Genomic DNA, 26,750 nt, shown 5'->3' with positions numbered 1-26,750 from the left:
GTGTTGCACACGAGTCACAAGCTGGCACACCCCACGTGTTGTAATGATGCATTTATCCTGGCTTTCTCAGTTCACTTTTACAAAACATACACTGATACATTTGCATTAAAATAAATTAATATTTACATACTGGAGATATTTAATTGCTAAAGCGTAACAATCTGTTTTCAAAATAAATAAAAATAAGATGCTGTAACTTACCAAACAAGAAAGCCTGGTATGTTGATAGACACAACAAAAAACACACAAATTTCAAGCTTTCGCAACCCGAGGTTGCTTCGTCAGGAAAGAGGGAAGGAGAGGGAAAGACGAAAGGATGTGGGTTTTAAGGGAGAGGGTAAGGAGTCATTCCAATCCCGGGAGCGGAAAGACTTACCTTAGGGGGGAAAAAGGGACAGGTATACACTCGCGCACACACACATATCCATCCGCACATATACAAACACAGGCAGACGTATGTAAATGCAAAAAGGTTGGGCAGAGATGTCAGTCGAGGCAGAAGTACAGAGGCAAAGATGTTATTGAATGACAGGTGAGGTACGAGGGGCGGCAACTTGAAATTAGCGGAGGTTGAGGCCTGGTGGGTAACGGGAAAAGAGAATATATTGAAGGGCAAGTTCCCATCTCCGGAGTTCTGATAGGTTGGTGTCAGTGGGAAGTATCCAGATAACCTGGACAGTGTAACACTGTGCCAAGATGTGCTGGCCCTGCACCAAGACATGTTTAGCCACAGGGTGAGCCTCATTACCAACAAAAGCTGTCTGCCTGTGTCCATTCATGCGAATGGACAGTTTGTTGCTGGTCATTCCGACATAAAAGGCTTCACAGTGTAGGCAGGTCAGTTGGTAAATCACGTGGGTGCTTTCACACGTGGCTCTGCCTTTGACTCTTCAATATATTCTCTCTTCCTGTTACCCACCAGGCCTCAACCTCCGCTAATTTCAAGTTGCCGCCCTTCATACCTCACCTGTCATTCAATAACATCTTTGCCTCTGTACTTCCGCCTCGACTGACATCTCTGCCCAACCTCTTTGCATTACATCCTTTTCTCTTTCCCTGTCCTTCCCTCTTTCCTGATAAAGCAACCTTGGGTTGCGAAAGCTTGAAACTTGTGCGTGTGTTTGTGTGTTTTTTGTTGTATCTCTCAACATACCAATGCTTTCTCATTTGGTAAGTTACAGCATCTTTGTTTTTATGTATATTTTTCCCACGTGGAATGTTTCCCTCTATTATATTCATATAAATAAAAATAAGTTTTTATAACTATGGTCCAGTCATATTAATGTGACCACCACTTATTTTTTATGTCAATGTGCATAACGACTCACATACAGTGTGTCGGGAGAGAGTGCAGAACGTGGACAACGGTGCAGTTGTTGTCATAATGTGGAAGCACAGCAATTTATCTGGCATCCAAAAGAGCATGATCATAGGCTTTCAGGGCAAGGGTGGAAGCATTTTTGTATGCGTGCTGCCGTATTTAAAGTATACAGTGTATGGCAAAAAAAACACTACACCATTGTATGGGCAACTGTTGTGCAACACAGGACATAGATGGCGGGGGTCAACAACAGCTGCAGAGACACATATGGGTGAACAGACATGCAACTGTTGAGTAACTGATTGCCCAGACGGACTGAGGTGTACCAACACTGTGTCCTCAACAACCAGTGAGCAAATGTTGTTGTGTACGGGTTTCTGTAGCAGGCACCCGGTTCATGGACCCATGCTGACTGTTGTTCATTGGTGACAGAAGCTGGAATTCGTAACCAGTACCACAGTTGGACATCTGAGTGGCGACAATTGGCCTTCTCAGATAAATCACGTTTTATTCTCCATTGTACAGATGGCCGGTGGCAGGTACAGCGTGAAACATCTGAAAGCAAACATCATGCATGCGTTATGGTATAGGGAATGTTTTTGTGGCATTGCTTAGGTGATCTGGTCATTCTTCATGGTTCAATGGATCAACATGTATGCATCTATCGTTGGGGACCATCCGTGTCCATCCATACATGCAGTTTGTTTTTTCTCGCCACAATGGCACTACAAGCAAGACAATACAATGTGTCACATGGCTTGCAGTGTACATGCATAGTACAAAGTGCACAAGGATGAGTTTATCATACTCCCCTGGACACAAAACTCCCAGATTAAAACCCAATCAAGAATATGTGGGACCACCCAATCAGGCTGTTTGTGCCATGGATCCTCAACTGCTGGACACGGCACTGGAGTTGGCGTGACTCCACATCCTTGTTAGTACCTTCCAGAACCTCACTGACTCTCTTTGTGCATTTGTCGCAGTGGGTCCGTGCTGCAAAAGATGGTTATTTTGGCTTTTGACATGTGGTCACTTTAATGAGACTGGACAGTGTAAATACTTTACCACATTCAGAAATCAGCATTACTCAGGAGTAGGGAATAACTATAAAATAATTTATTTCTCAAAATTTTTAATGTGCAAAAAAATAGTGGAGTAGAAGGCCTTATTTGGAACATAAATCACAAAAGTGCAAGCAAATCATCTACCACACTTATTCTACGTCCATTTTGATGTCTTGCATTTGAAATACTAACCCTGAAAGAAAATGATACGAAAAGAATCGAAGTGGCTGATGTGAAGTTAAGTTTTTTAACATGATAGGGGAAGACAAAAAGAGATAGAAACTGTGAAGAACATCAACAAAATTAATAAATGACAGGATTTAGTAGTACTAAAGAATCACTACTGTGGACATGCAAGACATATGCATGCTGATCATTTTTCTGGAAGAGAGAAAAAGAAGAAGGATGTGCAGTAAGTCAAGCAAAAACCTAACAGAGATTTGGAGAGCTGACGGCAAAAGGCATAATAAGCCGAGAACACAACTAGGACACCATATAAAAACAAGAAAAGTACAATGATAAAAGCTTGCGGAAGTGTTTTCTCTACTGACCTAATATACCGTGTGATCAAAAATTCAGTATAAATTTGAAAACTGAATAAATCACGGAATAATCTAGATAGAGAGGTACAAATTGACACACATTTGGTTTTATTAGAACCAAAAAAATACAAACGTTCAAAAAATGTCCGACAGATGGCGCTTCATCTGATCAGAATAGCAATAATTAGCATAACAAAGTAAGACAAAGCAAAGATGATGTTCTTTACAGGAAATGCTCAATATGTCCACCATCATTCCTCAACAATAGCTGTAGTCGAGGAATAATGTTGTGAACAGCACTGTAAAGCATGTCCGGAGTTATGGTGAGGCATTGGCGTCGGATGTTGTCTTTCAGCATCCCTAGAGATGTCGGTCGATCACGATACACTTGCGACTTCAGGTAACGCCAAAGCCAATAGTCGCACGGACTGAGGTCTGGGGACCTGCGAGGCCAAGCATGACGAAAGTGACGGCTGAGCACACAATCATCACCAAACGACGAACGCAAGAGATCTTTCACACGTCTAACAATACCCTTTTTTTTTGTTCTAATAAAACCCCATGTCATTCCAAGCATGTGTGTCAATTTTTACCTCTCTATCTACATTATTCTGTGGTTTATTAAGTTTTCAAATTTATACTGACTTTTTTGTCACCCGGTATATTAATGAAATGAGTTCGGGTAGTTGAACATACATCTGATGAACCAAAACATTACGATCACTGCTCACCTTGAGACTGAATGCCCCCTGCGACTGTATCAAAAGTCTACATATGGAGCAGAGAGGAATAGGGAATCAGTCTAGTGATGAAACAGATCACAAATGGAAAATTCATAGACATAAGCGACTTTGATGAAAGGCAGATTGTTGTGGCCCAACACCTGGAAGTGAGCAACTCAGACAGCAGAGCTGGTCACCTGTTCCATGCTATGGCCTGACCATTTATAGAAAGTGGTCTGTGAGACCACAAGTAGGCGACAAGGTGTTGGGCATTCACAGCGTATCACAGAATATGGAGGTCGGAGGCTCATCCACTCGGTAAAGCAGTATAGGTGGCAATCTGTGTCAGATCTGCCAACAGAGTACAGAACTGATGCAGTCAGAAATGTTTCTGAGCATACCATTCAGAATATGTTGCTAAACATGGGGCTCTGCAATAGACAAGCCCTGCGTGTTCCCATGCTGGCCCAACAATATCATCATTATTACAATTGCAGTCAGCACAAGACCATTAAGACTGGATCTTGGATATGTGTTGCCTGATTGGATGAACCATATTTCTGGTTCCACAAAGTCGACTGTCATGTCTGGATATGCAATCATCCAGCCAAATGGCTGCTCTCAAAATACATTTCACACCACAGGTGCACACCAGTGGGTGCAATGTTATACTATGGGGTAGATTCACCTGGGTTCTGTGGCTCCTGTGGTAGTAATTGAAGGCACCATGACAGATGTGGACTATATGATAATTACAAGGGTGGCTTGATAAGTCTGCTAAAAAAGCAAGAAAAATATTTGTTTCATAAACAACTCACTATTCTTCTCAACATACGAGGGTTGTTTTTTAAGTAAGGGCCGTTTTTATTTTTTAAAAAAGATACAAATACTTTTGTACAAAAACTTTTATTTTCTGATTCTACACACTTTTACCTATTTTTCTACATAGTTGCCTTGTGTATTTAAGCACTTGTCATACCGTACAACTAAGTTTTTAATTCCCTCTTCAAAGAATTCGGCCGCATGCTCCGACAGCCAAGAGTTCACGGCCGCTTTCACTTCATCGTCGTCATTGAAGCGCTGCTCGCCAAGATGGTGTTTCAGGTACCGGAAAAGGTGAAAATCGCTAGGAGCAAGGTCGGGGCTGTATGGTGCATAGTCCAAAACTTCCCAGCCAAAAGAATCAATCAAATCCCGAGTCTTTTGAGAGGTGTGAGGCCTAGCGTTATCGTGCAGGAGCAAAACTCCTTTTGTCAGTATGCCACACCTTTTGTTTTGAATTGCTCTGCAGAGCTTCTTTAGAGTTGCACAGTAGGCATCTGAGTTGATTGTCGTTCCTCGTGGCATAAAGTCCACTAGCAAAACACCGCGCCGGTCCCAGAACACAGTTGCCATAAACTTGCGCTTTGACAGCGTCTGTTTGGCTTTGACCTTGACGGGTGAGGTTGTGTGTTGCCATTCCATCGATTGTCGCTTGCTTTCGGGAGTGATATGGTATACCCATGTTTCATCTCCAGTGACAATTTGAATCAACATCCCCGTAACGAATCAAAAAGTCCAATGAAGTGGCAAATCTCTTCCCTTTGTGGTCCTCTGTGAGGAGTCTGGGTACCCACCGAGAACACAGTTTCTTAAAGTTTAGGTTTTCAGACACAATTTTGTACAAAACTGATCTTGAAACTTGTGTAAATTCCAAAGAAAGAGTGGAAATTGTGAATCTTCTGTCCTCACGAATCTTTGTTTCGACTGCAGCCACCAAATTATCAGTGATCACAGAGGGCCGGCCTGACCGTTCTTTGTCATGGACGTTTTGACGGCCATTTTTAAACTCTCTAACCCATTGACGCACTTTACCTTCACTCATTGCATTCAAGCCATAAACTTCTGTTAACTGACGATGAATTTCTGCAGCTGATAGGCTTCTCACAGTCAAAAAATGTATCACTGACCGTACCTCACACGCGGCGGGTGATTCAATAATCGTAAACATTATAAAGTAGCATAGCGATGCGTACACGTCAGCTACAGAGCTGCAACTTGCATCAGTGTGAACGGGAAGGATGCCGGCAAGTGGCACGGTGGTTTGTTGCGGCGTCCGCGCGAACTACAGGACTATACGTGCGAATGGTCCTTACTTAAAAAACAACCCTCGTAGTCTCCTTTGAGGGATATACACTTGGTCGAGTAATCCTCTAGCTTTTTTCGTCCCACTGGAAAAATGGGTTCTGTCAAACTCGGCAAAATACACCTGATTGCAATTATCAGTTCCTCATTTCATGACAATTTCTTCCCAGCTAGCCAAAGTTTTAAGTTAGAGAATAGGAAGAAGTCACTTGGGGGTAAGTCTGGTCAACGGGTGGATCAACAACCAAGCCAAAGACTAACTCATCCATTTTTACCACTGTTATTGCTGATGTTTGGGATGGTGCATCATTCTGGTGAAAGATAACTTTTTTCCATGCCAACCTAGGTCTCTTTTTAGCCAATTCAAGTTTCAAATGATCCAGCAATGAAGCACAGCAGGACCAAGTTGTGATTCTGCCTTTTTCGAAGCCATCTATGAGAGTTATCCGAGAGAATTCCAAAAAACCTTACCAGCTGATAAAATGGCCTTTGCCTTCTTCTGTGTGCTTTCACCAGCCTTTGTCCATTTTTTTGGCTGCCATTTAGACTATGGTGTGTAATGATGGATCCAGGTTTCATCACCAGTCACAAATTGGTGCAAAAAATATTGCAGATTGTGATTAAACATTACCACACACTATGTTGAAATGTTGTGCCAGATGCACTTTTGGTTGACTGTGAGCAACCTCACACACAGCTCCCTTATAGCAAATTCTCAGTTGAGATGCCTGCAGTCTCAGCAATCTCACGAATTTTTATTTTGCAGTCTTGCGTTACCATATCATGGATATTGTCATTGGTTACCTTTGCGGTCACCTCAATTGGACGGCCAAGGCATACTTTGTCTTCGGTGTTCATCTGACCACCCTTTGATTCATTAATACAAAAGTAAATAGTCTTCAATGATGGTACAGAGTCCGTACGAACTTCATCCAATTGTTGATTTGTAAGGCAGTCCAACCCTTCAAATTAAAATGTTTAATAACAGCATGAAACACTGCTTCTTCCATTTTCAATTGCAACAGACACACTGACCAATTCAGACAGCTGTCGACAATGATCTGTATGAAATCTTCAGACTAATCAGGCTTACTAACCTTGGAGGCTCAATGAAAATTTCCATTCTTTCACAGCAATTCACCAAATTATCAAACCACCATTGCGGACCATGTATACTCCTACAAGTTTCGTGTCTTCCCCGATAGTGATGACCTTTTCCAGCAGGAAAACTGTCTGTGTTATAAGACCATAATTGTGCTACAGTGGTATGAACAGCATAATACCATATTAGCTTGATGTCTTGGCCACCAAAATGCCTGATCTGAACCCAATGGAACACAAACCACTAGCCCATAATTTACAAGCACAGACACTATAGTGCCTCACACCTCTAGAAACCTACCAAACGTTATGTAAAACTTTCTCAGACTTCCTGCTGTGTAAATTCAGTGTAAAACCTCGAGCTTTCAATGACTTCCTCCATCATCATCATCAGGGACAACAGATTGTCGAAACTGCTATTGTGGTGGCCTTAAACAGCCCCAAGATTGCTTATGATTGGTCGGTAATTGCGTCGTGCTATTGCAGATGCTGTCAACATCTGCATGGGTGGCACCATCGATCCCACCATAGTGTAAACATTACGATGAATATCTCTGGCTCTTCTATGCATTGAGAGCTCACTTCCATACATCCCTAAGATTACATCCGCCATCATGGTTGAAGGTTTTTATCACACATTCTTAATTCTAAAACCTTACTAATTATAGAGTCCAAGTATGTCGGAGCCTGAGACAAAACTTTTGTTTCATCAAACAGTATTTTATGTTTGTTTGTGAGGCTGTGCTCAGTAACTGCAGATTTCTCCAGTTCTCGAGTTTTGAAATGTTGTTGATGTTCTGCACAGTGGTTGAGAACAGTGCGGGTGGACTGACCAATGTAATTGCTTCGGCACTCACATGGGCTGTTGCAAATCCTAGGAATCCTGAGTCCAAGATCGTCCTTAACAGAGCATAGCATCTGCTTTATCTTCTTAGGAGGTCAGAAAATAGATCTGAACCTTATCTTCCCAGGACTCCGCCTATTTCACTGGATTTAGTGCCACAGCAGGGAAGAAATGCAATTGGTGGCTCATCATGTGCATGTTCAACACTTTCACAATTTCGTTTTCTTGCATATCATATCATGTGATACATAGCCTTTCTTTCAGAACTCATACCTCAGATGATTATGTACCAGTGTATTTAAAGCTGCTCTCCTCTGGACTGGATGGCAAAACTCTGGACACTACAATATATAAATTAGTGTGTGTCGGCTTGCAGTACACTGAGTGGCTGAGACATCCATCCGACTTTTGTTGTACCAGAACATCTAAAAACAGCAGCCTTCCCTCTTTCTCTGTCTCGACGGTGAACTGGATGTTTGGGTTCATGCTCTTCATATGTTTCAGGAAGTGCTCAAGAGGTTCTACGCCTTGTGGCCAGACCATAAATGTATCGACAGCATAACGATAAAAGGAAGATGGATGAAGAGGAGCCGAATTTAATGCACATTCCTCAAAATGTTCCATAAAAAAGTTGGCCACTGCTGGAGACAATGGGGAATCCACAGCCATTCTGTTTGTCATTTCATAAAATTTACCGCCATACAAGAAGTAGGTAAGGCGATCATCATAACACGTCAAAACAACTTTATTGTTTCAGAGGAAACTGAATCCATACGCAAGAAAAATCACTGCTGTATTGCATTCCAAAGCTATTAAGCAAGTGGTCATAATGTTTTGGCTCCTCTGAGTATGCACTTATGTACCCATGTAAGTATGAATTTACTCTCCTTCTGACACTGACTGCAGCAGTGTTCTATACTTACCCTATCAGTTCTGGAGTGGCAACTCGGCACATTTCATTTCTGCAACACTTCCTATGACAAACAACAGGTAGAAGTATCAGTAACCTGGTCACAGAAACATAATTTACAAAGGACACATTACAAATCATACTCTCAACTGTAATCTTATGTCCTGCTACTTTTCTAGGTGATTATGTTGAAAATTTGTTGAACAGCTCCTACGAGGTGGTTAAGTCAAGAAGAAACCTGCACAACATTTTTCTAATTTACTTGTAACAACATTACAAAATTTATGACATCATTTTTGTTCTCAGGAAAAAAGTTTTTCAATTGAGCAGCTTCATCTCTTCACTGACGGTAAATCAATAGCATGTTAAACCATACTTCAGTGGGCCAAATATAAGGGGGTACTCAAGAAAACCGGAATTATTTTTTAAAAGCTACAAATTTTCAAATTGATTACAAAACAATCTTATTCCCTTCAAAACACTCTCCACATCACAACTAATACATTTATCCTACCAGTGGTTCCACTGTTTGAAACATTTTTTTTTGGGGTCATATTTAGAAATATCTCTTAGCTCATTTTTTTTCTTGGCTTATTCATTGTTGCCAAATCGCTGTCCTTTTGTGCCCCTTTTCATGTGTAGAAACAAGAAAAAGTCGCAAGGAGCCAGGTCAGGCGAGTAACGTGCGTGAGGTAGCGGGACCATGCCATTTTTAGCCAAAAACTGTCTGACAGAGATGGCTGTGTGTGCAGGTGCGTTGTTGTGGTGGAACAGCCAGTCTCCTGTCTGTCACAAACCGGGTCTTTTTTTATGAACACTGTTGCGCAATCTTCTTAAAACTTTCAAATAAAAGGTTTGACTGACCGTCTAACCTGGGAGAACAAATCCTGAATGAACTACACCCTTGCCATCAGAAAACAAATCAGCATTGTTTTGATGTTTTATTTGACAACATTTTTCTGGATAACATTTCCCATTGGCTTTACTGTTACTTTGTTTCTGTGGCATAACAACAACACTATGACTCATCACCTGTAATGATCTTCGACAGAAAACATGGATCAGTTTCAAGCTGTTGTTACAAAGCATAACATGTTCCAAATCGACGATCCTTTTGAATGTCAGTAAGAACCCGAGGAACAAACTTGGCAGGGACCCTTTTCATTCCCAAACCTTCCATTAAAATTCGCTGAACCAAGCTCCAAGATAACCAACTAATCTCTGAAGCTGATCAACTGTCTGTTGGCGGCGTGTGAGCATAGCAAGCTCCCCAATTTTTTCAATTTTTCCATCGATTCGGGCAGTTGACGGATGTCCAGAACAAGGTTTGTCATGAATCAACAGGTCGCCATTTTTAAATCGAGTAAACCACTCGTGTAGGGTGAAAAGTATTTAAATCAACAAACTCTGGGAGGTTGTAGAGGACATCAAAACAAATATTTTTCCCTAATGTCATTTCTTCCTATGAGAAGTATTTAAACTGGTAGAGAAAGATTTCTCTGGCAGCAAATTAATTAAACCAACACTTTTTTTTTTTTTTTTTTTTTTTGGGACCAAGAGACGACACATTAACACAACCCAATTTCAGTTACAGTAGATTTTCAAAAATGCTATTATCCGGGCAACCAGATCCTCTTCAGATGCAACAGGAGTTGCGTAAACAAGATTGTGCATCTCTCCCCACACAAAAAAGTCCAGTGGGGCATATCAGGGGATCGAGCAGGCCATGGTATAGGACCACCTTTGCCAATCCGTGTTTCTGGAAACCATCGGTCCAGGAATCGACGCACACGACGACTGAAATCTGACAGCGCCCCGTCATGTTGGAACCACATTCGTTGTCTTGTAGGGAGCGAGACATCTTCCGGAAATTCTGGCAATGCTCTGGTGAGAAAACTGTAGTATAGCTTCCCATTTAATGGCCTAGGTAGCAGGTCCGGCCAAATTAAACAGTCCCCAACAACACCGACCCACAAATTAACAAAGAACCGCACTGGTGAGCGCTAGTAACTGTGGCATGTGGGTTATCCTCACTCCAAACATGCGAATTGTGCATGTTGAAGACTCCATCACGCCCGAAAGTTGCTTCATCGGTAAACAACACAGAGGATGGAAATGTAGGATGCGTTTCACACTGTTCCAGGTACCACTGCGAAAACTGTGCTCTGGGTGAACAATCAACTGGTTCCAGGTTGTGGACATGCTGTAAGTGAAATGGATGTAACAACTGCTCTCTAAGGACAGTTCTTACATTCGTCTGATTCGTCCCCATGTTGCGTGCAATTGCACGAGTGTTGATTGAAGGATCCCGCTCCACATGCTGCAAGACAGCTCCTTCAAATTGCAGCGTTCTTACCGTGCGACGGCGTCCCTGTCCAGGTAATCCGCTAAATGACCCGGTCTCACGCAGACGTTGGTACACAGCAGCAAAGGTTGTATGATGCGGGATACGGCAATTAGGATATTGTTGATAAGCCCGCTGTGCAGCCCGTCCGTTGTGGTGTGCTACGTAGTACGCACCAACCATATCAGTGCACCCACTGCAGGAGTATCGCTCTACTAGTAAACAGAGACAATGCACTACTACACTGGTGGACAGCAGTTGCCTACAACTGTAGACCGTAATACGCCCTCTAACAACTGAAGATCGTAATACGGTCTCTAACAACTGAAGAGCGTAATACGGCCTCCACCTGTTTAAGTAATCCTCATAGGAAAAAATGACATTAGGGAAAAATATTTGTTTTGATGTCCCCTACAACCTCACAGAGTTTGCCGGTTTAAATACTTTTCACCCTGTACTTGAGTTTTTCCTATAGTGTCATCTTGCTAAGATGTTTTCAACATTAAAACAGTTCAAGCAACATTCTTACTCAATAGAAAACAAAATTTCACAGCTACATGTTGTTCACTTAAATTTGCCATCATACAAAATGAAACAAGGACAAACCAGCGTTGGCAAAAACAACTACTGTGCATATAGACAGAACAAGGCAGGTTGACAACACAGGCGGCACAGAACTGGCAATGAGTTGCGCTACACATGGCTAGCGGCATAAATGCATACTAGACAAGCTCCGCACTTGGCAATGTTATTCTAGTTTCTTTCAGTGTCCCCTCATAAATCGAAATCCATGGGCTGAGGCAACTGTAGTGGGATGCACATTCTGAAGAATCTGAATGATTGGATGGCCTTATGCAAACAAATGTTGTCACGCAAAAAAAGGCTGCCGTTTGACATTAGGCCTCGGCATTAGTTTCCAATTGCAAGCTTCATGTTGTTGAAAAGGATATCGCACTGACTCTTTTCCAGGCAATATTATGGAATAGCCACATGTGCACCCTGAGGACCTGAAGAATCACATTTCCCTGCAGAGTTCAGCCTGGAATTTCATTGTGGTTGGAGATCTGGGGCATTCCCATTCCAGGTTCTAGTGTTTGCTCCCTGGTTTAAAGTAATGACTCCATTTTTTATCTCCATAGATGATCTACTTTAAAAACATTTCATCCTCATAAGCATTACCGTCCAGCAGCTGCTGACAGATGCTCAGATGCTGATGCAAGTGTTCTTCACTCAGTCACTTTGGCACCTGGATTGCACTGACAATGCGAAAGATGAGCGAGTTAGGGACGAGCAATAATCTCTCTCTCCACTACTGATTCTTTAAGAATCAAGCTATCATGTTTAAAAGCACTTTGCACTTTTAATCACTTTAAAAATGAGTTAATAAAACAATGGAAAATCCAGGATGGACTGTAACAATATTATGAAAGGGATAGTTGCCACTCACTATATAGCAGAGATGTGGAGTAGCAGCCAGGCAAAACAAAAAAAGTGTCACAAATAAGCTTCCAGACAGCAAGGCTTTTGTTAAGAAACCCCCCCCCCCCCACACACACACACACACACAGTCTCTGGCAACTGAAGCCACACTGCGAGAACCAGCACCAGTGCCTTTTCTTTTGGTGTGTTACATGGTGGTGTGTAACGTAACTATGTCGGTGCGCGAAAAGCACCGTGCTGTAATCTACAGAGTGGCGCACGAAATGTGTTACCAATTGTTTCTTTCACAATTTACGACGCACGTTAGATATCCCGCTGGGATCTCTACAGCAATAACAGCTGAGCTTGGGAAAACAAATGAGTTACGAAATGGCGTATAATTCACTATACTGCCGCTAGGAGACTAGTAAGCAGCAATGGCTGACAATGGAAGACTGACGACACAGCAACGATCGGCAATTGTGTTACTTTTTCATGAAACGAAAAGCCTTGTTGTGACCCAGAGGCATTTTCGACAACAGTTTAACACACGATGGGTCCCTTGCAAGAAGACCATCCACAGGTTGTATGACAAATTTGTGCAGGAAGGAACAGTATTGGAAGTGAAGAGATCTCGGCCTAAGCCTGTTTGTTCACCGGAGAATATGGAAGCGGTATGTGTTGCTGTACAGAGAAGTCCCAGGAAATCGTGTAGAATGGCAGCAGTGCAACTGCGAATATCCAGACGCTCCGTTCAACGCATTCTTAAAAGTGACCTCGACATGTACCCATACAAGATGGCCTCTGCACAAAAGCTCACTGAAGACCACAAGCAGCAGAGTTTGCTCAGTGGGCGGAGAATAGGGAAGAAACACTCAACAACGTTTGGTTTTCAGATGAGGTGCATTTTCATTTAGACGGGTGGTTAACAAACAAAATGTACGCTTTTGGGCCACTGAAAACACACAAAGGCTTCATGAACAACAACATTATGCTGCAAGGATTACAGCGTGGGCAGCAATTTCCAGTCATGGACTTATTGGACCGTTTCTCTTTGAAGAAACTGTGAACAGCGAGCATTATTTGAGCATGCTTCGCAATAGCTTCATTCCACAGCTTCTTGCTACTGCCTTGCCCTTCAACACGCAGTCGTTCATGCAACATGGAGCAAGGTCACATACTGCAAACACTGAGTTGGAGTTTTTACACGAGCATTTCGACATGCAGATCATTTCACTCGGGTTTCCAGGTCGCTTCAATGACGGACAAAATGGGCCCCCCAAAAGTCCAGACCTCAATCCGTGTGACTTTTTTCTTTGGGGGTACCTAAAGGAAAAAAATTTTCCCGAAACGTCCATGTGATTTAATGGAGCTCAGAAGACTTATTCTTCAAGCTTGCAGTGAAATTATGGAAGACATGTGCCGTAGGTTAATCACGAACTTCAGTGTTCGTTTGAAGGAAGTTTGGAAACGAAATGGTGGACATACTGAGCATGTGCTGAGTTAGAACAAATCTCCATGGACGGCTCTTCATTGTAGTATATGTTCCTTTCAGATTGTATTGACAATAAAGTTTATATTCAAAAACAAAATGGTAACACCTTTCGTGCACCACCCTGTAGTTTCTGACCACAGAAAATGTGCCTCCAATTGAAGGATGAAAGCTTTGCATGGTGATAATTGTACTGACATCAGCAATGTGCGATGTTTGGTTGTTTGAGCTAATATTGAAGGAAGCGGTGGTGCTAACCTCAACGTTTGTGACAGAGCTCGGAATGGCAATCGCGTACGGGAACCGATGAGACTCATTGGAATCAGTTCATGAACTCATTGGAAAAAAATCATCAGATACACAGACCCAGCCCTGAATTAAGTGGGGCATATCAAGAGACCATGTACAGACCATCACTGCAGAACAGAAAACTGTGTGCACGGTGGGTGCCTCGAATCCTCACTCCCAACATGAAACAGAGGATACTGGAAATCTGTCAACAATTTCTTTTGCATTTAGAGCGTAAAGACGATCGGTTCCTTAACAACATTGTGACAGCTGATGACATAGGATGACAGACTAAAGGCTGAAATACTAAATGTCTTTTTCCAAAGCTGTTTCACAGAGGAAGACTGCACTGTAGTCCCCTCTCTAGATTGTCGCACGGATGACAAAATGGTAGCTATCAAAATAGATGACAGAGGGATAGAGATACAATTAAAATTGCTCAAAAGAGGAAAGGCCGCTGGACCTGATGGGATACCAGTTCGATTTTACACAGAGTATGCGAACGAACTTGCCCCCCTTCTTGCAGCGGTGTACCGTAGGTCTCTAGAAGAGCGTAGCGTACCAAAGGATTGTAAAAGGGCACAGGTCATCCTCGTTTTCAAGAAGGGACGTCGAACAGATGTGCAGAGCTATAGACCTATATCTCTAACATCGATCACTTGTAGAATTTTGGAACATGTATTATGTTCGAGTATAATGACTTTTCTGGAAACTAGATATCTACTCTGTAAGAATCAGCATGGGTTTCGAAGAAGACGATCGTATGAAACCCAGCTCGAGCTATTCATCCATGAGACTCAGAGGGCCATTCCGCAAGGCGTTTGATACAGTTCCCCACAGTCGTTTAATGAACAAAGTAAGAGCATATGGACTATCAGACCAATTGTGTGATTCAACTGAACAGTTCCTAGATAACAGAACACAGCATGTCATTCTCAATGGAGACAAGTCTTCCGAAGTAAAAGTGATTTCAGGTGTGCCGCAGGGGAGTGTCGTAGGACCGTTGCTATTCACAATATACACTCCTGGAAATTGAAATAAGAACACCGTGAATTCATTGTCCCAGGAAGGGGAAACTTTATTGACACATTCCTGTTGTCAGATACATCACATGATCACACTGACAGAACTACAGGCACATAGACACAGGCAACAGAGCATGAACAATGTCGGCACTAGTACAGTGTATATCCACCTTTCGCAGCAATGCAGGCTGCTATTCTCCCATGGAGACGATCGTAGAGATGCTGGATGTAGTCCTGTGGAAGCACGTTGGGTGGCACGGGATACATGCGGACGTGCATTGTCCTGTTGGAACAGCAAGTTCCCTTGCCGGGGTAGGAATGGTAGAACGATGGGTTCGATGACGGTTTGGATGTACCGTGCACTATTCAGTGTCCCCTCGACGATCACCAGTGGTGTACGGCCAGTGTAGGAGATCGCTCCCCACACCATGATGCCGGGTGTTGGCCCTGTGTGCCTCGGTCGTATGCAGTCCTGATTGTGGCGCTCACCTGCACGGCGCCAAACACGCATACGACCATCATTGGCACCAAGGCAGAAGCGACTCTCATCGCTGAAGACGACACGTCTCCATTCGTCCCTCCATTCATGCCTGTCGCGACACCACTGGAGGCGGGCTGCACGATGTTGGGACGTGAGCGGAAGACGGCCTAACGGTGTGCGGGACCGTAGCCCAGCTTCATGGAGACGGTTGCGAATGGTCCTCGCCGATACCCCAGGAGCAACAGTGTCCCTAATTTGCTGGGAAGTGGCGGTGCGGTCCCCTACGGCACTGCGTAGGATCCTACGGTCTTGGCGTGCATCCATGCGTCGCTGCGGTCCGGTCCCAGGTCGACGGGCACGTGCACCTTCCGCCGACCACTGGCGACAACATCGATGTACTGTGGAGACCTCACGCCCCACGTGTTGAGCAATTCGGCGGTACGTCCACCCGGCCTCCCGCATGCCCACTATACGCCCTCGCTTAAAGTCCGTCAACTGCACATACGGTTCATGTCCACGCTGTCGCGGTATGCTACCAGTGTTAAAGACTGCGATGGAGCTCAGTATGCCACGGCAAACTGGCTGACACTGACGGCGGCGGTGCACAAATGCTGCGCAGCTAGCGTCATTCGACGGCCAACACCGCGGTTCCTGGTGTGTCTGCTGTGCCGTGCGTGTGATCATTGCTTGTACAGCCCTCTCGCAGTGTCCGGAGCAAGTATGGTGGGTCTGACACACCGGTGTCAATGTGTTCTTTTTTCCATTTCCAGGAGTGTAGATAAATGACCTTGTGGATAACATCGGAAATTCACTAGGGTTTTTTGCGGATGATGCTGCAGTATATCTAGAGGTTGTAACAATGGAAAATTGTATTGAAACGCAGGAGGATCTGAGACGAATTGACGCACGGTGCAGGGAATGGCAATTGAATCTCGATGTAGACACGTGTAATGTGCTGTGAATACATAGAAAGAAAGATCCTTTATCATTTAGCTACAATATAGTAGGTCAGCAACTGGAAGCAGTTAATTCCGTGAATTATCTGGGAGTAGGCATTAGGAGTGTTTTAAAATGGAATGATCATATGAAGTTGATCGTCGGTAAAGCAGATGCCAGACTTAGATTCATTGGAAGAATCCTAAGGAAATGCAACCCAAAAACAAAGGAAGTAGGTTACAGTACACTTGTTCGCCCACTGCTTGAATACTGCTCACCAGTGTGGGATCCGTACCAGATAGGGTTGATAGAAGAGATAGAGAAGATCCAACGGAGAGCAGCACGCTTCGTTACAGGATCACTTAGTAATCGCGAAAGCATTACGGAGATGGTAGATAAAGTCCAGTGGAAGACTCTGCAAGAGAGTCGCTTAGTAGCTTGGTACGGGCTTTTGTTGAAGTTTTGAGAACATACCTTCACCGAGGAGTCAAGCAGTATATTGCTCCCTCCTATGTATATCTCGCGAAGAGACCACGAGGATAAAATCAGAGAGATTAGAGCCCACACAGAGGCATACCGACAATCCTTCTTTCCACGAACAGTACAAGACTGGAATAGAAGGGAGAACCGATAGAGGTACTCAAGATACCCTCCGCCACACACCATAAGGTGGCCTGCAGAGTATGGATGTAGATGTAGATGAAAGCCGGGTTCACAATTTTGACCCCCAGAAATGCGAGAACATCAATGGAGATCCACCACAAAGGATCACCAACGCCAAAATAAGTTCAAGATCATGCCCTCAATGTCATGCTTACAGTGTTCTGAAATGTTCGAGGTGCGGTGCATTTGCATTTCATGGTTAAAGGCACCAACAAAGTCTGCACGCTATCCTGGGACCCTCAAACAGGAAGCACGAATTTGAAGAGTCCGTCCACACATGGAGCACCCTGTCCTTCAGCATGACAATGTGAGAGCACGTGCATGTACTGTGACATCTGCAGCAATCCGATGCTTTGGGTTCACTGTCATAGTAAAGAGTTGGAAACGTGGAATATTGTCAAATTTTCGTTGCCTATGCCGAGAGACAGAGGCAGTATGTTAGCGAAGAGGTGAGAGGATTGCACATGTATCGGAATGTGTCGTCACGCAGGGGCAATGGCCAGGTTACACACAACAGGCGAGAGAGAATTGCTTAGCACACGGGTTTGTCTTAGACGGAGACTTTCGTAGAGTGCAAGACATAGGTATAGCGTCAGCTGTACGGCATTTCATAACTTCGCGTAAGTCTGCCGTAACAACACACAACTCTGTCGCAAGAATACCTAAGGGACGAGTACAACAGATGAATCAGCAGTATAAGTGGAATGAACGCATTCACTGCAAACGAGCATGACGTCAGGACGTCGCTCGTGCTTCCTTTAAATACGCCAGCTTTGATGGCAACAAGGCACTCGCAGTTAGACTTACAGTTAGACGTGTACTGGGTCGCTGCGTAGCGCTCAGCTCGGTGATCGACATGTTAATCTTTATTAAGGAGATGTTGCAGTACGAGGTGCATTCAAGTTCTAAGGTCTCTGATTTTTTTCTACGGACTGGAAAGAGATAGAAACATGCGCATTGTTTTAAAATGAGGCCGCGTTCATTGTCAATACGTCCCAAAGATGGCAGCACCGTACGGCAGATGGAATTTTACCGCCAGCGGCGAGAATGAGAACTGTTTTAAATACTTAAAATGGCGATGTTTTCCTTACTTGAACAGCTTGCAATCATTCGTTTTCTGAATTTGCGTGGTGTGAAACCAATTGAAATTCATCGACAGTTGAAGGAGACATGTGGTGATGGAGTTATGGATGTGTCGAAAGTGCGTTCGTGGGTGCGACAGTTTAATGAAGGCAGAACATTGTGTGACAACAAACCGAAACAACCTCGGGCTCGCACAAGCCGGTCTGACAACATCATCGAGAAAGTGGAGAGAATTGTTTTGGGGGATCGCCGAATGACTGTTGAACAGATCGCCTCCAGAGTTGGCATTTCTGTGGGTTCTGTGCACACAATCCTGCATGACGACCTGAAAATGCGAAAAGTGTCATCCAGGTGGGTGCCACGAATGCTGACGGACGACCACACGGCTGCCCGTGTGGCATGTTGCCGAGCAATGTTGACGCGCAACGACCGACAGCACGAATGGGACTTTCTTTTCGTCAGTTGTGACAATGGATGAGACGTGGATGCCATTTTTCAATCCAGAAACATAGCGCCAGTCAGCTCAATGGAAGCACACAGATTCACTGCCACCAAGAAAATTTCGGGTAACTGCCAGTGCTGAAAAAATGATGGTGTCCATGTTCTGGCACAGCGAGGGCGTAATCCTTACCCATTGCGTTCCAAATGGCACTACGGTAACAGGTGCATCCTACGAAAATGTTTTGAAGAACAAATTCCTTCCTGCACTGCAACAAAAACGTCCGGGAAGGACTGCGCGTGTGCTGTTTCACCAAGACAACGCACCCGCACATCGAGCTAACGTTACGCAACAGTTTCTTCGTGATAGCAACTTTGAAGTGATTCCTCATGCTCCCTACTCACCTGACCTGGCTCCTAGTGACTTTTGGCTTTTTCCAACAATGAAAGACACTCTCCGTGCCGCACATTCACCAGCCGTGCTGCTATTGCCTCAGCGATTTTCCAGTGGTCAAAACAGACTCCTAAAGAAGCCTTCGCCGCTGCCATGGAATCATGGCGTCAGCGTTGTGAAAAATGTGTACGTCTGCAGGGCGATTACGTCGAGAAGTAACGCCAGTTTCATCGACTTCGGGTGAGTAGTTAATTAGAAAAAAAAATCGGAGGCCTTAGAACTTGAATGCACCTCGTAAAGGCGGCCCATCCAGCAGCAGGTGTGAGGGGACAATACCAGCTCTGGTCCTCTCTGCTGCCGCTGTCAATCATCAACCCAGGATAAGCAGACATTGCGGCAGACTCGTTCGCCGCCAATGCTGACCACACCAGTGAGCCGTCGTCGAGTTCGTGCGGGGCCTAGGCCCTGTGCATCTACCGTCACAACCGGTTGAGCTGATGACGCTGGGGGGGACTGCAGCCCGTTCCACCCGTCCTCTGCGGACAAGCCACCAGGAGGAGTAGGGAAGAAGATGGGGTGGGATAGAGTACACTCGGCACTACGAGAACGCTTTTTGTGCCGACAGCGCCGGGACTCCAACCCGGAGCCTCCAACACGCAGCGGCCTGCTGTCCGCAGCCGAGCCGCCGCTCAGCTGGGCGCTGCCAGCCACGCGCGGCCGAAGTAAGGGTGTTCCACTGCTACATCACAGCACGAGGCGCTGCGCTAGCAAGACTGGTGCAGCCAGGAGCTGGTGTCATCGCTCCGAGTCAGCGAGGACTCGGGGAAGGTCGTTGATATCACCACGTCACATTGTACTCGGCAGGAATAAAGGTGTTATGAATTAATAATGTTTCTTTGGCGTTTCTGCCGCGTCCACAGTCATTTCCTAGCATCCTGTCAACTGGAGTGGTCACCGCTCGGCTTCCAGTCCACCGTAGGCGACCGGGACCACCGGGGCGCCTACAAATCTATCATCCTCCATACAGTCCCAACTTGGCCACAACAGATTTTCGTCTGTTTCCAAAAATAAAGAAAATCTTCCAGTACAGGGTGTCCACAATGAGACTCCAATATTTTAATATCCTATATCTTTCTCATTCCAGATGGTGGACCTGTGAATCCTGAAGGGGCCAGACAGAGCAGCTCAACAAGTTTGTGGTGTGCAAATTTGATACGCCAAGTGGCCATAGTGGAGCTGCAATCAATTGTTTTAGCAAAGTGCAGGGTATGAGGGAGCGTGCACAAGTGGTCTGGTGGTATGCAGAGACAAAATCGGTGACCCAAGTGCAAAAAAACTTTCGTCGAGTTTCCAACAAAGCGCCCCCGTCGTTCGAGACTATAAAGAAGTGGTGTGAGCAGTTTTTGGCTACTGGGAGTGTTGCGAAAGAGCATGGTGGTGGTAAGCCGGGATCAGCGATCATTGTGTGGAACATGTGTGGGGGGCATTCCAACAACGTCCACAGAAGTCAGTGTGACAGGCAGCACGAGAATTTCATATGAAACGTTCAACAGTGCACAAAGTGCGTCATCAGCGATTATCTTTGTACAAATATAAAGTGCAGGTTGTGCAAGAAATCAAGCCTGATAATCGACCAAAGCGAGAAGAATTTGCACGTGTCACGTTAGATAGCACTGCCGCGGACGAGACATTTTTATCGCGCGTGACATTTACTGACGAGACAACCTTTCAGGTGTCAGGGGCTGTCAATCGTCACAATGTACGTATTTGGGGGTCCGAAAATCCACATGCGCCTAGGGAACACACGCGCGACAGTCCAAAAGTTAATGTGTGGTGTGGTTCGATGATAAATCGCATTGTTGGGCCGTTTTTCTTTCAGGAGCCGACTGTGGATAGAGCCATCTACCTGGACATGTTGGAACAATTTGCCATGCCACAGATAACAGACCTGCAGCCAAATGTGATGTTTCAACAGGATGGTGCGCCACCCCATTGGAGCCTTGATGTCCGAAAATTTTTAAATGACACATTCCCGCAACAATGGATTGGCCGTAAAGGTCCAATTCCTTGGCCACCACTTCCGTCCAACATAACTTCCCCCCCCCTCGATTTTTTCTTGTGGGGTTATATGAAAGACCAGGTATACGCTGCACCAGTAAAGGACATGCAAGACTTGAAACAGCGCATACGAATTGTCATCAACTCTGTCACAGAACAGATGCTCCGCAACACATGGCACGAAATCGATTATAGACTTGATATTCTTCGCGCTACCCGTGGCGCCCATGTTCAAGTGTACTGAACCGTCCACCTGTGTACGAAAAGTTGATGAGGTGTTGTATGATTTCCCTGTATTTGTTCGTCAATAAATTGTGTTTCTCCTCAGATTTTATGACTTCAAATGTTGGAGTCCCATTGCAGACACCCTGTATTTCAATTTGATCGTGATAACGTGATGCAAGCAGAGGTGAGATTGTTGCTCCGTCAATGATGTGAAACATTCCACAATAACGATATCAACTAACTGGTCTCCCGTCGGCAGGAATGTGTTTGTCGCCATTGCTGATTTGGGGGAGGGGACCAAACAGCGAGGTCATAGGCACCGTCAGACTAGAGAAAGATGGGGAAGGAAGTCACTGTGCGCTTTCATACGAACCATCCTGGCATTTGCGTGAAGCAATTTAGGAAAATCACGGAAAACCTGAATCATGGTGTCCGGACGTCGGTTTGAACAGTCGTCCTCCCAAATGCGAGTCCAGTGTGCTAACCACTGCGCCACATCGCTCGGTTGTCGCCATGGTGACTATAATAACAAAGTTTATTTTGGAATTTCCTGACAAAATAAAAGCTATGCGCCGGATCGAGATTCGAACTCGGGACCTTTGCTTTTCACAGGTACATGCTCTGATGGTGGGTCATGAGTCGTGCTTGAGTATCTGAGGTGGTAGAGCAATTGCCTGCGAAAAGGGAAGGTCCTGAGTTCGAGTCGTGGTCCAGCACACAGTTTTAATCTGCCAAGAAATTTCATACCAGCGCGCACTACGCTACAGAGTGAAAATTTCATTCTGGAAAGTTTGTTTTATTTAAAAAGCTTTAAAAGTTTCAACAAAATGGTTCAAATGGCTCTGAGCACTATGGGACGTAACATCTGTGGTCATCAGTCCCCTAGAACTTAGAACTACTTAAACCTAACTAACCTAAGGACATCACACAACACCCAGTCATCACGAGGCAGAGAAAATCCCTGACCCCGCCGGGAATCGAACCCGGGAACCCGGGCGTGGGAAGCGAGAACGCTACCGCACGACCACGAGATGCGGGCAAAGTTTCAACATTTCGCAGCCCTGTCAGTAACTGTATAAATATTAATTTTAAAAATCAACAGCCCCAGTTGCACAGATTACCTAGACTTACCTAGGTTTCAGTCGGGATAACCCAACCTCCTTCAGAATAAAAGTAACTACCGTTTGTCCATAGTAGACAAATGGTACTCGTGGCCGCCGCATCGCGGTCACGAAGTGGGGCCGAGGCAGTTTCAGGTAAGTTTTTACAGTATGACGATAATTTATGGAATTGCAGTTTTAGCTTGACGATGTCCACTATGGACAAACGGTAGTTACTTTTATTCTGAAGAAGGCTTGGTTATCCCGGCTGAAACCTAGGTAAGTCTAGGTAATCTGTGTAACTGAGGCTGTTGATTATTAAAAGTTTCACATGAAAAATTCAGTGGCATTACTTTTCGCCACGCCCTCGTGTGGGTTTGTGTGTGTGTGTACACATTTGTGTGTATTAGGCATATTTCTTGTCATCACGTGGAAAAAACTAAGTACCAATGAAAGGCACATAAAAGTACATACACAATCTGATCGAAAGTATCCAGACACCAGTCATTGGAGATAAATTATGACGGGAACTCTGCTGGGAACACTTTCAATGAGATGTCTGTGGAGGAAGATCTGAAACGAGAGAAGGTACCGATGTTGGACGCTGGAGTCTGCAGCAAATTCTATGTTCTAAATCGTCCCAAAGATGGCTGCGCGGGGTAGTCGCGCGGTCTTAAACGCCTTGCCACAGTTTGCGCAGATGCCCCCATTGGAGGTTCAAGTCCTCCCTCGGGCATGGGTGGGTGTGTTGTCCTTAGTGTAAGTTAGGTTAAGTAGTGTATAAGCCTAGGAACCGATGACCTCAGCAGTTTGGTCCCATAGGAACTTACCACAAATTTCTAAAATTGTCCACAAACCATTGCCTCACTGATGTTGCTTTATAACAGGGCGTACCGTCATGCCGATACAGTCATCGTCTTGTGACTGTTCCTCTACTGCATGCAGCACAAAATGTTATTAAATGTGTTCATATCCTTCTGCATTTATCGTTTTCTTAAGCACAATAAGGAGACCATACTCTTAACAACAAGACCTACAACCTCTTTCGTACTTCACTGTTGGCACAACACACAATGGCAGGTAACGCTCTCCAGACATACGTCAAACCGAAACCCTCCCAACAGATTCCATTGGAAGCATCATTCATAATTCCTAACCACTCATTTCCAGTCATCCGCTGTCCAGTGGCGTCGTTGTTAACATCTCTTCAGGTGTCGCTTAGCACTGACTACACGAGTGTGCAGCTTACGAGGAGGTCTACGACCATTGTACTCCATTCTTTTCAACTCCCTAGGCACACTCACCATACTAGCTGGACTGCTGGCAGTACTCTGTAGCTCACGAATGATTCCGTTTGCTGATTTCACGGTATTTTCTACAACCACCCTATGCAATGCTCGACTGTCTGTTGCGAGTGCACAAGGTGTGTGTCTTCGTGGTTTAGCTGTGGTCGTTCCTTTGCGTTTCGACTCCACGATCACATCAGCGACAGTCGACTCGGGCAGCTTTAGAAGGGTTCAAATGTCCACGATGGACTTGTTAGTCGTTTGACATCCAGCAATTAGTCCATGATCGAAGTAACACACCTCTCCTTACCAAATGGTTCAAATGGCTCTGAGCACTATGGGACTTAACAGCTGAGGTCATCAGTCCCCTAGAACTACTTAAACCAAGGACATCACACACATCCATGCCCAAGGCAGGATTCTAACCTGCGACCATAGCGGTCGCGCGGTTCCAGACTGAAGCGCCTAGAACTGCTCGGCCACTCCAGCCGGCTTCTCCTGACCAGCCACTTCTACTGCGACTGCTACTGTACTGACAACACGATGCTGCCCGCCTCCTTTCGTGGTGGTGGGTCTGCCTCTCATGACATTTAGTGGTCCATTCTGCATTGCACAGAGATGTGTGGATACTTTTGATCAGATAGTGTATATTATGGTGTTAAATTTACCTGTAGTATTCAGCCATGCAACATTATACAGGGCTATTCTAAATGATTTTCGAAACTTCATATTTATTCAAGTACAAATCCAAAATGAACAAGCTTTATACCAATGAAAAGAACTTTCAGAGTTTTTTTCCATAATGCTTGATATCAATTTAATAAATTTAATAATTTGTTATAATTTGCAATTAATTATTTTTAACAATTATTTAATAACTAGAAATGTTATAAATGTTCAATGTGGCCACCGCTGGCTGCATGGCAAACATCGACGTGGTCGCCAAACTCGACCCACACACACGAAAGAGTATCTGCTGTTGCTGAGTGCACGGCAGCAGTGATCCAGTTCTGCAGATCGTTCAGAGTGGTCGGTAGAGGCGGGACGTAAACACCTTCCTTCACATAATCCCATAGGAAATAGTCACAGGTTGTGAGATCAGGAGGTCTCAGAGGCCAGAAGTGCAGAGCCAGGTTCTCAAGTCCCCTGCAAGCAACCCAGCGCTGAGAAAGAGATTCATTTAAAGAGCCTCGTACATCACGGTGCCAATGGGGCAGAGCTCCATCCTGCTGGAAAATGAAGTCCTGGAAATCTTCGATAGCTTGAGGGAACAGACATTGTTCCAACATGTCCAGGTATGTGAGTCCTATTACAGTTCTTTCCACTCAGGAAAATGGACAGTAAACCTTTGTACGGAATACAGCACAGAACACATTGATCTTCAGTGAGTCTCTTTGGTGTTGCAATGGTGAATGTGGATTTTCCAAACCCCATATGTGAACACTGGGTCTTTCGACTTTTTCACTAAGGTGGAACGTCGCTTCATCGCTAAAAATTACACGCTGAAACGCGTCATCCTCCATCTTTGCTAGCACATAAACACAAAATGCGACACTATTCTCTTTCTCATTGGGGTTGACAGCCTGCACGAGTTCTAATCGGTGGAGCTTGTACAGCAAACGCCGTCTCAGAAGTTTCCATACAGTTGGTTGGGATATTCCAAGTTCTCGACTGGCTCTATTGGTGGACTTACTGGGACTGCGCACAGAACTTTCTCTAATCCGTCGGACATCACCCTCTGACACACGCGGCCTGTGCTTTTTCCTTTGCACACACTCCCAGTCTGTTTCAATTGCTTAAACCGGCGGCTAATGCTTTTGCGAGTTGGTGGTCGAATACCGAATTTGGTACGAAATGTCCGCTGCACTGAAATTTGCGACTCAGTTTCTGCAAACTCAAGAATGCACATAACCTTGTGCTCCACACTCCCCATCCCACTCACAACTGACAGTGAAACGGAATGACGGCCCTATTGCCGCGCGAACTCTACCGGCCGCTTCTGAAACCATCACCGCCCGCCCGCCCGCCGCCACCAGCCAAAAACTTTGAAAATTCCTCGTTTCATTGGTATAAATGTTGTTCATTTTGGATTTGTACTTCAATGCATACGAAATTTTGAAAACGGCTCCATCATTTAGAATAGCCCTGTGTTTGGCCAAGAAGCGCTGGGATGACTGTTTCTGATAATGATCAATGAAATCCCCTCGTTTATTAGATCCGCCACTGTATTGTATGCAGATGATACGACTTTTCTTCATAGCAGTAACAATCTTAATGATCTTAAAACCTGTGCTGAAAATACACTCACTCACGCAGCATATTGGTTCAGAGCTAATGATTTCCTGCTAAATGAAAATAAAACTCAGCAGATAATCTTCATTCTAAGAGACAAGCCACTATCTGATGACCCTAGTTCTGTTAAATTCCTGGGAGTTTATTTAGACGAAAAGTTATCCTGGGGCCAACATGTAAACTATATAAGTAGTAAGCTATCTAGAGTAATTTATTTATATTAAGACATATATCAGATCATCTTATTTTGCGTTTCCCCAAAGTATAATTCCCATGGCATTATCTTGTGGGGTAACAGTGGTCATATACATAACATCCTATTATTGCAGAAGAAAGCCATTAGGATAATTACAAATTCTTCACATAAGGCACACTGCAAACCCTTATTTACTAAACAAAAAACCCTTATTTACTAAATAAAAAATTATGACAGTAACAAACCCCTATATATACAATGTCTTAATCTTAACGAAGAAGAACCTACGAGATGTGAAACGTAGAGAAAATGCACATTGTTACAACACAAGAAGCATCCAACACATATACACGCCTTACCACAGATTATAAAAACCAATAAATAGCTATGAAGTCACAG

General features: G+C 44.5%; 1 protein-coding gene across 1 annotated transcript in view; it reads right to left on the bottom strand.

The window, feature by feature from the left end:
- The window catches only part of LOC124719082 (ubiquitin carboxyl-terminal hydrolase 29-like), a 433,479-nt gene that overhangs the window by 155,148 nt on the left and 251,581 nt on the right, over positions 1-26,750 (bottom strand). The window contains exon 5 of the mRNA XM_047244762.1: positions 8,645-8,695. Coding sequence (XP_047100718.1) covers positions 8,645-8,695 — 51 coding nt within the window. The remainder of the gene's footprint in view (positions 1-8,644; positions 8,696-26,750) is intronic.

This window comes from Schistocerca piceifrons, chromosome 10, assembly GCF_021461385.2.
Source record: "Schistocerca piceifrons isolate TAMUIC-IGC-003096 chromosome 10, iqSchPice1.1, whole genome shotgun sequence".
Taxonomy (NCBI): Eukaryota; Metazoa; Arthropoda; class Insecta; order Orthoptera; family Acrididae; genus Schistocerca; species Schistocerca piceifrons.
The sequence above is the reverse complement of the archived record's forward strand: the minus strand, read 5'-3'. Positions and strand labels throughout refer to the sequence as shown.